At 36.9% G+C, this 11,264-nt stretch overlaps 1 protein-coding gene across 1 annotated transcript in view; it reads left to right on the top strand.

Annotated features, from left to right (window-relative positions):
- Positions 1-4,971: 4,971 nt before the first annotated feature.
- The window catches only part of LOC140136472 (uncharacterized), a 122,466-nt gene continuing 116,173 nt past the window's right edge, over positions 4,972-11,264 (top strand). The window contains exons 1-5 of the mRNA XM_072158194.1: positions 4,972-5,096; positions 6,182-6,228; positions 7,522-7,692; positions 9,589-9,924; positions 10,410-10,703. Coding sequence (XP_072014295.1) covers positions 4,984-5,096; positions 6,182-6,228; positions 7,522-7,692; positions 9,589-9,924; positions 10,410-10,703 — 961 coding nt within the window. The 5' untranslated portion in view covers positions 4,972-4,983. The remainder of the gene's footprint in view (positions 5,097-6,181; positions 6,229-7,521; positions 7,693-9,588; positions 9,925-10,409; positions 10,704-11,264) is intronic.

Here is an 11,264-nt window from a genome sequence, read left to right as displayed (position 1 = left end):
TTTATGTGCTATTAATCAATCAAGGGTTGTAGGGAGTTTGATTGACAGTGCTGTCAGATGTAAATTTGTCTTTTTAATTCTGTCTTTAATTATACTTATTGGCCTATCAGTGATTGGGACAGCGGAACCAGAACACCTCACATTGCATATTTTGGAAGCAATCATACAGTAGATGTGATGATGAAGCAAACACATTTGTGATGTGATCAAGCAAAATCAGTCGAAAGTCGGAAATATTGATTTTGAGCTATAGCCAAACAAAGGAAGTATTTCCTTTTCTTTCCTGTTGTTTTGGAAAGTCTTCAACTGCACACATCTTTTGAACTGGTTGTCTACTTTCAATGGAGTTTTCTGCAAATGAAGCTTTGCAAATGCTGTTTACAATCCCATTAGAAACTGAATATTGAATATGTCCGACTTCAGACTGATTTTGCTTGATCACACCACATATGTGAAAACAATCTGCTCTGACATTCGAACAATTTAAAGCCATAATATATAATTGCAGTCAAATTTATTTATTTTTATTCTTTGCCAAAAATGATGTAATAATATTCGTAACAACTGTCAAGAAGATTTTCTGTTCATAATCAGGGCCGGATTTACCATAGGGCCAGATGGGCCCGGCCCCCAAAATTGCCCTGTGCAGTGTACATCTTCCCGTTTAGCTGAAAAACACCATGTTTTGGGCCAAAATAGCGCACAAAAATTGTAAAATTTTGCGCGCTTTGATTGCAATGGCCTGTTATATAGAAACATCAGCTTCAATTCGGGCTAAAATAGTCTAAAATTGCATTTTTTTGCGCGCAAATGTCCTAGCAAACTCTAAACACTTGGCCACTTGAGTGCACATGCCTTCCTCACGGTGTGTTTGGGGCCTCCAAATTTTACCAAAAAGGTAAATCTGGCCCTGGTCATAATAATGAGGCATAATAAAAGAAAGTCTACTTACTATCTTGACCACTTTGGTGTTTTATGGGGGATTTTTGTCTGTATTGAAACATTAATTCAAAATTAGCTTTGTTGTCTTAAATTTGTATGATTCCATTTTGGTGCAGATTGGGATGTGTAATCATTATTAATATGCAAAAAAAATATTTTAAAAGACCATATATTATGGCTTTAAGGTACCTTTTTGTCGCATGAGTTAGGCTGTTAAATGTTTTAGTGATAAAACTAATGAAATGTCTGTGTGCTTGATTTGAAAATGCTAGTCCTGAATTGATCTGTAGTCATAAGCTTTCAATTCTCGCGATTCCAAATACAGCGCGCCACCAACGACGGCAGTGAAAATTGGCATTTCCCGTGTCTGGGGTCGACATCCTTTTTCATCAACCATAGCTGACCATGTTTGTGATTATTACTCTAAAAACACAATGTTTTGTAGTACTTTTTGAAATTTTTTGAGACTTTCTGTGTTGAAGTGAAATATTGCAGTTTGATATTCATAGATGTCCTTTTCTAAAACCCGCAAACTTGATGTTGATACTATAGGTGTTAACTTTTTGTTATCCCATTTTCTAAAACCGCCCTTTTTTGTTTTTAAACTTTACGATGCTTTTCAGCCCGACACTGCGTGAGCCTAGTCAATCTTAAGTAGCCCTAGGCCTGTCCTTTTTTAAATGGAAAACGCATAGGTTTTATTTTGGTTATTAGAATAAATTGTTTTAATTCTTTCTGAATTTATTGTTTGTTCAATACGATAATAATATAACACCAACATCCATACTATAGGTGTTATGCGTTTTTGTAATCGGCCTACATTTACTAAAAATGTGGGGTTTTTTGGAGAAGGCGCTTATAGCTGACCCGCCCTTGTGGATAGGCCTACAGCAAAGAAATTCAAGTAAATTTTAAAAAGATTCTTAATACTCATTACTTATAAACATGCATCACATTGGTTTGCCGTTTTTGTTATTATTGTAAATTGTTTGATTTGTCCTTATTTTATGTTTAGCCTAAATTTGTATTTTTAATTATATTACTATCAAACATTAAAAAAATTACGATCGCAATAAAAACACTTTGTAGGCATAGCTTACCGCATAAAAATAGCATTTATTTTTTGTTAATATTTCAATTTAAGACTTTAATGCATAAGTTCAACAATACCTCATAGAGTTCTAGCATTATAATAAAGATGAAAATTTCAAACTGCAAAAGAGTACATGAATTTTAAAAGATCATTATTTTAAGGCATATCAAGAAAATCTGCATGAAAAAACTTTAGAACTTTAGAACCAAGTATGCTAGACCTTTGGTGTTTTCAATTTAAAATGATAGCCTAATTACAGTAACACAATTTTCAAAAATGCCTCCTTTGGCCCCCATGAACCAGATCGTGTCACAATTAAGGTTTAAATTTGACAATTGTCATGCCCGATTTTAATATTAATTCATGTTTCTTTTTCATATTTTATTTTTACTTCGCTTTCTTGCATGTCATACCAGTTTTATTTCATCTTTCCCTTTAATAATTCATAACCCAAGGAAATTTACTCTTAAAGTAGGCCTAGGCCTACTCCCAAATAACACACGTTGATTGGAATGAGTTTCTTTTTAGTCATATTATCGGTCGGCACAACATTGAAAAATCAAACTTTTTCGACTAAATATTCAATTGGACAATTTTAAACACCTAGGCCTAGGCCTATACATGTTTTTTTTTAAAGAAAAAGAAAATGGGAAAGATTAAAATCTTTCCCATTTTCTTTTTCTTTCTCATGAAATTATAAGTCAACACTGTGAAAAGAACTGAACTGTAGTGTAGTCCAACCTTTACGGCATTGTGGACTTTGAAAATGAAAACGTGCCTATTCATACAGAAGGGTAGGCCTATTCGAGCTCCCGCACCAAATTTATTGAGGGGCTGAGTCCCAAGCCCCCGGTTCATAAGCCTATGTAATTTTGTTGACAGAATTGCACCACAAGAGTTTATTTTAAAAATTAACCTAGGTTTATTTGTTTAGTGCAAGTATATATTTTCTCCCGACATTATACATTGGGGCCAAAGTGTTTTATTTCTAGGGCTATATAGAAGGAAATGGCTTCTAAATTTACGACCTTTCATGATCATACAGTAGGCCTACATCATGCTACAAAAGCGTTTCAAAACGTCACACGAAAATGCTTATAATATCTATTCAAGTTTGTTAAAAAGGTTATAAAATAAATGTAAAACATCTCGATAGGCCTAGGTTAGCAAGAAAAAATAATAAAAATAAAAATAAGACAAGCGTTCAAAACATTTATGAAAACCAAACGCTTTTATCTTAATCATATGTATGGTAATAATTATGGGAAAAGTTATCCAATCAAGAAATAAAAAGGCACGCAATTTGAGTTTTAGATTAAATTACCTGTTTGAAATTGTCTTGCATCAAAAGCATTTGCTATTATCAACTCGAAAATTGACATTTTGACATCGGGTTTATAGGCCTAGATGGTCGATCAGAGACATCAACATTTTTGACATCGAGTTTTAACCGTAGATGGTTGAATAGGAATAGGCCTAGAGTACATTTGAAATTCGAAAACGTTTAAAAAAAAATGCTTTACGCTGTCCATGCTGTTAAAATATGTATTGAATATTTCGTTCTTCTAAATATTGAGAATTAGGCCTACTTTACTTAAAACGAACAAGGTTTAAAAATTGGGTTTTTTTTAAAGGATATATAAAGTAGGCCTACCCCCAATCATATTTTTCACTGTTTTCTTTTCTTGTAAACGAGAGCCTAAAGTATTTTCCCAAGCGCCTCGGATCGGGCTCGGAAAAGTTTGAGAATAAGGGTTTAATTGATGCCCATTATTTTGTGTGGGAATAGGCCTAACACTCTGAACATTCACAGAGCTAGGCCTAAACCATGACTGTCGAAATTAACTTTAAAAAGGAGGCAGAAAAAAAAACACATTAAAAAAAAATGCTTTACGCTGTCCATGCTGTTAAAATATGTATTGAATATTTCGTTATTCTAAATATTGAGAATTAGGCCTACTTTACTAAAAACAAACAAGGTTTAAAAATTGGTTTTTTAAGGATATATGCATGAGGGTCTAAGTAGGCCTATCCCCAATCATATTTTTTTAAATCAATTCTATTATAGCCCTACTTACAACAAAGCTTAAAGACCTGAAAGTGTTTTCTTTTCTTGTAAACGAGAGCCTAAAGTATTTCCCCAAGCGCCTCGGAAAGTTCGGAAAAGTTTGAAAATAAGGGTTTAATTGATGCCCATTATTTTATGTGGGAATATAAAGCCTAACACTCTGAACATTCACAGAGGTAGGCCATGACTGTCGAAATTAACTTTAAAAAGGAGGCAGAAATGAAAAAAAAAATCGTCGGAGGGTTGAATCAAGAGCTGATCATCATCAACGTAAATAAACAAAAGTGGTTGAGTAATGAGTAGGGGCCTAATCGATAGCAACACTCGTTTCTGTTTCCTTGGTCGATGGTTCATCGTCGACGCGTCATGGATGTCGACTTTTACCCATGATGCTCTGCGCGAAGTAGATCAGCCAGGCGTGATCGTAGGTGGCGCGCTGTATTTGGAATCGCGTCAATTATATAGAAAATCTTATATAAGGCGAACGTTGATGGTATCACAAAAAGTCTCCGAGACTTCCTTCCACACTTCAGTTTAGAAACAGCTGGACAGGATGTTGAATGTAAATGGAATAAATTCCACCAGAAAGTTCACCAGATCATTGATGAATTTGTACCACACAAGATAACATCTTCGCGTTATAATCTACCGTGGTTTGGGAGACCACTTAGGCGCCTCTGTCGTAAAAAGCAGAGACTGTACAACATTGCCTTAGAAATGCATAAATGTACAAAAACACCCTATAATGTAACCATTTACCATGGCTCCCCTTTTGCCTCATGTAGAAGTTAATCATTCACTTAATTTTACGTCAAAATCTTGACCTCTTGACCTCTTTTCTTCTTCAGCCGCATTATTCACATAAATATCATCAGAAGTTATGATGATAACACATATTTTGTTGTATATTCCTCCAGCGCTTGAATGCAACTATAATGGTGTAACATACACTAATGGTGAGAGCAGACCAGCTGGAGATGGTTGCAATACTTGGTAAGCTATAGGCAATGAATCAGGGCATATAAATCATGCGTAACTCGTAAACGCAAAATCTGAATCAACTTAAATGTTAGGAATAAGAAAAAGTGGGTGAATCCAACAGACAAGGACACAAAACACATCAAGGATCAATAAATGATACAAGAGAATATGAACAACAGGAAAGAAAACGAGCAAGGTACACCAACTTGACGTGGGGAAACAAGTAAAATACAGACTAGACAATATGCAGGGGGGGCAAAATCAGCAAATGTAGGCATAGAAAGTAGGTAAAGTTTGATAGCCAAAATTACCAGTTCCAAGGCTCACAAAAGTGCTAAACCTGCAAAAACAACAAGGATCAATGATGTAAATCACTGTGCACATAAGCAGACTCGGTAAACCAACAACCAATGTAGGTACAAAAACAGGCAAAGTTCGATGGCCAAAAATTACCAATTTCAGAGCCCACAGAAGTGTCAGCAAAACAGTATAAAAGTAACCTGGAGTTACTTTCTGCTCCAGTTTTATTTTGATGAAAATTCCATTAGAATTGGGACTTACAGATTTAGAGATATACAATAACATGCAAAGGAAGTTGCATTTAGTGCTATCTCAAAGTCAACAGTAGCAATAATAAATAAGAATAATAAAAACAAAATTGTAGAGTGAAGCCTCAAATTAGCAACAAAGGATTCATTTCAGTGGCGAAGCTGCCGGGGCGGCAAAATTGCCTGTTTGGGCCCCGCCCCTAAGCGCTATTTGGGCCCCCGCCCCTAGCCTAGCCCCCTAGCGCAAGGAAAAAAGAGGAAAAAGGAGAGAGAGAGGAAAAAAGGAGGAGAGAGGAGAGGAGCGGAGCAGAAAAATGGTACTTTTTTTTTTTTTTTGCTCTTCACTTTTTCAAACCACGGAAAAAAAATTGGGTCAACCTTTTTTTGAGCAAGGGGCGGCAATATTTTTGTTTGGTGGATTTGGGCTCCCGCCCCATACAGGCTTGCCCCCCCCTGGAAAAAATCCCAGCTCACGCCACTGATTCATTTAGCTTGATTACATCACATTTGTCTCTAAGATTCTAGAGTGTTCTTTTATTTTTGTTACAGCACATGCTCCAATGGAATTTTGCAATGCACCAGGATGACCTGTGGAGGTAAGCAAAGTAGAATACTTCTACTCCTGGTCAAATCAAAATCTCCCTCCACCCCCCCACCCACCACCACTTCACTCCAGGGCAACAATTGTGGATGTGGTCAAATCAAAATTCCCCCACCTCACTCCAGGGCAGCAATTGTAGGTGTGGTCAAATCAAAACCCCTCCCAACTCACTCCAGGGCAGCAATTGTGGATGTGGTCAAATCAAAACCCTTCCCAACTCACTCCAGGTCAACAATTGTGGATGTGGTCAAATCAAAACCCCTCCCAACTTACTCCAGCAATTGTGGATGTGGTCAAATCAAAACCCCTCCCACCTCACTCCTGGGCAACAATTGTGGATGTGGTCAAATCAAAACCCCTCCCACCTCACTCCTGGGCAACAATTGTGGATGTGGTCAAATCAAAACCCCTCCCAACTCACTCCAGGTCAACAATTGTGGATGTGGTCAAATCTAAACCCCTTCCAACTTACTCCAGCAATTGTGGATGTGGTCAAATCAAAATTCCCCCACCTCACCCCAGGTCAACAATTGTGGATGTGGTTCTTCTCAAAGTTGATCCTCTATGTATTTGTGCATCCCAATCACATTGCTTGTTAGATGACAATCGGGCACATGGACAGAGGTTATAGATACGGATTAAGCTAAATAGATGCATTTGTAGGATTGTAGATTAAATAATTCAAACATTTTGCTGGATAAATCCAATGAAAAAGTAACTCACTACTTTATCTTTCGCACGGCTTGATCACAAGTGACTTAGTCCACTGCTTTTCCCGCGAAACGGCTTGTTGACATTTTTCCCGGAAGTGATGTTTTTGTTTTGATCAGTGGATATAAAGTGATTGGTAAAGGCGAGTGATCAATCGCTCGCTAGCATAATACTAGGTGAGTGGTCAGATCACTTTCTAGTCGTATGTAGTGGTTGAATCACCCTCTGAAAGATCATTACCAATATGAAATACTTACAGGGTGTTGAATAACCTCTCTTTCGTTTTCAGAAATTAAGGCTAATTCATTACAATATACCGAATGAATAAATTGAAGTGCTGAAACTTGAATGCAATTTGGGTAAATTGGTGATTCGCAGGGAGCGATATTTAATGTCTATGGCGAGTGTAAAATTGCTCGCTAGAGATTGAGTTTGAGCGAGCGGTGGCGAGCGAGAGCGATCACTCGCCTCAAACGGCAAGGCCTGATATATCATGTAATTAACCAATCAGGGCTCTGTAAGAACAAAGGCATCAGTGCTCAATGGGTTAAATTCACCTTTATACTTTATATATTAGATTTATGCCCTAATGGGGCCCAGCCAGTGAGTTGCCTGGATGACCCATGTTCAGTGAGTTCTTGTGCCGCATATCCCAATGCCAGATGTCGGCCAAATTTCTGTGGCGGATGTAATGCTGAATTCTATGATCAGACCAGTGGAAGACTAATTATACAAGAGCAGTGTGAGGGTAAGTAAATAAAATTAGGCTATTCTATTTCAAATCTACACTATCCTTGTGGAAGATTTAGCTAAAATCTTCCACAGAGGGAGAATGAATTTTGAAAAAAAATAGACAATTTGGTAACTTCCATTTGAAATACTCATTCCACATCACAGGGGGGAGTATGGCTCTCAAATTGAATAACCCTGACCAATTACATATGAAAAACAAACTCCCCTATGGAAGATATTTCCAAAAATCTTCCACAGGGGTAGTGTGAATTTTAAATGGAATGAATGATTTAATGAATTTATTTCTTTTGCATCAAACAGTAAACAGAAATGAAATAGAGGAGGTGCTACTAAAAATTGCCTGATGATTGTTGAACCACCCTGTTTAAAATATAATCCAACAAAAACTTAATCAAACAATACAGAATCAATGTTTTTATGTTGTGTCTCTGAATATGTTTTTCTAGATATATTTACGAGATTATAATTATACAAAATAATAATCATACAATACATGTTAATCAAGTGTATTTAATTCACAACTGAGTATACAAGTTAGCTTTATAATTTAGTGGCCATTGTTTTGAATTAAGAGAGATATGTGACGTGTCATGTCAAAAGGAGACACTTTTGGGCAGGTTATCAAATTTGAAGTTTTTACATATCTTAAATATAGAGATATTTTGCTCCACAACACCATTTCCCCCAGTGAAATTGGACATTCCTTAGCGAAGATATTGAGTTCGTAAGTTATGGTATTATAAAATTGGAAATTGAGATATCGGCCTTTAAAAATATTATCGACAATGTTGAGAGTTGGAATGACCTTGAAAAATGTCTCAAAAATACAAGATGCCAGTTATATTCCAGTCTGAAACTATCAAACTATATTTTAAACATTAATATTATCACAAATTTGCAACAAACCCAAATTTTGAAAAAAATCGCCCCGGGCAGATTTTTGGCTATTTCTCCATTTACGATCCTGCCCAAAAGTGTCTCCTTTTGACATGACATGTCACATATTTTCAAGCATGTAAGCAGCTCTAACATGGAATGTTTGCATGCCAGAATATTAATTTAGGAATATTTAAAGTATTTGATGCAAGATTCCATGACAAATACCTGATTGTTGTGAACAAATTCAAATTAAGACAATAAATATACTGGAGCATGAATTTATTTTCAAGAATACAAGAAAGCCAATTGATTTGACCACTAAGTCTGATCCAATTTAGGTATTTTAACCCCATGAGAACTACCTGCTGATTGGCCAAAAAGAAGTTTTCATTATCTATTGGCCCAATCAGCAACATTGTTAGAATAATTTCACCACACAAACAAATTGGGCTGAATTATTTGCAAAGCTCCATTCTGATTGGTGATTAAAGTGAAGATATCATGTAATTGACCAATCAGAGGCAATGTTAGATCAGCAGGTAGTGCTCAGGGGGTTAATATTTCATCAATTGGTGTTTGCATATCTGCAAATTAAATAAAATTGTTCTATCTAAATAATTGTGAAGAACTTGACGATGTGATTGACAATCATGTTAGAAAATGGGGTATTCCATTTAAAATCCACACAACCCCTGTGGAAGATTTTAGAAATACCTTCCACAGAGGGAGTATGAATTTCAAATGGGATGAACACATTATGCAGCTTCATTTGAATTTCATACACCCTCTGAGGAAAGATTCAACCTGAATCTTCCAATGAGGGAGGGTGTGTTTCAAATGGAGCTGCCTAATGTGTTCATTCCATTTGAAATTCATACTCCCTCTGTGGAAGGTATTTCTAAAATCTTCCACAGGGGTAGTGTGGATTTTTAATGGAATAGCCCAATGTACAGGTCTATTATCACGTGCTATTGATTTGAAGCTCATGCGTATGCTTGTTGTTATATTTCAGATGGGTGTCCATCACGAAGTTGTCGTTACCAGCCTTCACTTTTCAATCTTTGTGGCACTAATGATGAGAATGATATATATAATGCAGATTTTTCAAACCTGTGCGTCCTACGCAATCGTGAATGTAGAAGCAACGTTAATGTGCCACCAAGATTTATACATCCCGGACAATGTTACAATATCAACTGTCAATATGCGCCAAGATGTGCATCAACCGAGTATAACCCTATGTGTGCAAGCAATGGTCAGACATTTAGGTCCAAATGTGAGCTGGCAAACGCCGCTTGTTTGAGTAACGGGTTGACCTTGGCATATCCTGGTGCTTGTGTACCTGTAGGTAAGTCACAAATCAAATCAAATCAAATCAAATTTATTTATTTCCATATACATATATAAAAAATTGTACATAAAAAAAAATGGCAAACAAAAAAGACAACATGGAGGAGTTGACCGGAAGGCCAATGAGGCCTGAATAAGCCAACCCCTAAACAAAATTCGTTGCAAAAATAACAAGAACAAAAACACATGAGACCTAACATGCAAGGCCAATAAGACAAGACGGACAGTGCCCAGAAAAAAATAAAAGAATGTCATTGACTTGTTAACAATTACCGACTAACTGATATATTAATTCTTTTATTGAGTTACTGATTTTTCAGACAATCAATCGGCATATCAATCAATCATTCATTTAATTGCTCACTCACTTAATCACTCACTTACATGCCCGTAGTCAGGGGGATGCAGGGGTGTGATCCATGCATCAAAAAAAAATTAGAAAATGTCTGCATTCATCATGTTGTGTCTGAACTTTTTTTTAAGGTACATGTCCAAATGCTTGCACCAGGGAATACAAGCCAGTTTGTGGTAATGATGCAGAAACATACCCAAACATATGCGAGCTACGACAACAGGCCTGTAACTATCACCCAGACTTGAGGGAGCTTTATTCAGGGGAGTGCCGTCATGATGCTTGCCCTCAGGCTTGTACACAGCAGTATATGCCTGTATGTGGTACCAATGGACAGACGTACTCATCTGTGTGTGCGCTCAGACAACAAGTGTGTACAACTGGACAACAAGTGGAATTTGCTTACAATGGGGAGTGTAGAACTGGTATGTACTTTGGTTTTGGTCCAGAAAATTACTCACATTTAGATGTTTTGTCTTCCCATGTGGAAGACTTCCTCAGTAATAAGATCTACACTGGTTTCAGAGAAGAACGGCACTCCTTTGCTCAGATTGACGTGAGCGCCCTGTTAATGAGCGACATACGCAGAGCTTTGTGTTCACTTTAGAGCGCAGAACTGCGCCGACCAACAATTTCATGCACAATAGGCCAATCAGATTATTGGTCTATTGCTATGATTGTCAGATGACTGATTCAGCCAATCAGAACCCCACTTCCATGTTTACACTCTGCACGCTCTCAAAATGTAAACAAGTGCCATTTTTCTCTGATAAAAACTTAAGCTGCTATATCACCTCTAGTAATCCTCCTATTTCTCATCTCTGAGTGAGTTGTTCTTTGCAGTAGCTGATCATATACATGATCTAGTCTGCATTTGTTTGTAATGTTGGAGTTGCTCAGTTGCATTAGCGCCAATATGGCTTAAATGGGGGGACAACCAGCCAAAATTGTTTGAAAGTGGCTGAAAAGAACAAAAAAATGGGTAA

This window comes from Amphiura filiformis, chromosome 16, assembly GCF_039555335.1.
Source record: "Amphiura filiformis chromosome 16, Afil_fr2py, whole genome shotgun sequence".
NCBI lineage: Eukaryota > Metazoa > Echinodermata > Ophiuroidea > Amphilepidida > Amphiuridae > Amphiura > Amphiura filiformis.
Note: the sequence above shows the minus strand (reverse complement) of the source record. Positions and strands in the feature narration are given on the sequence as shown.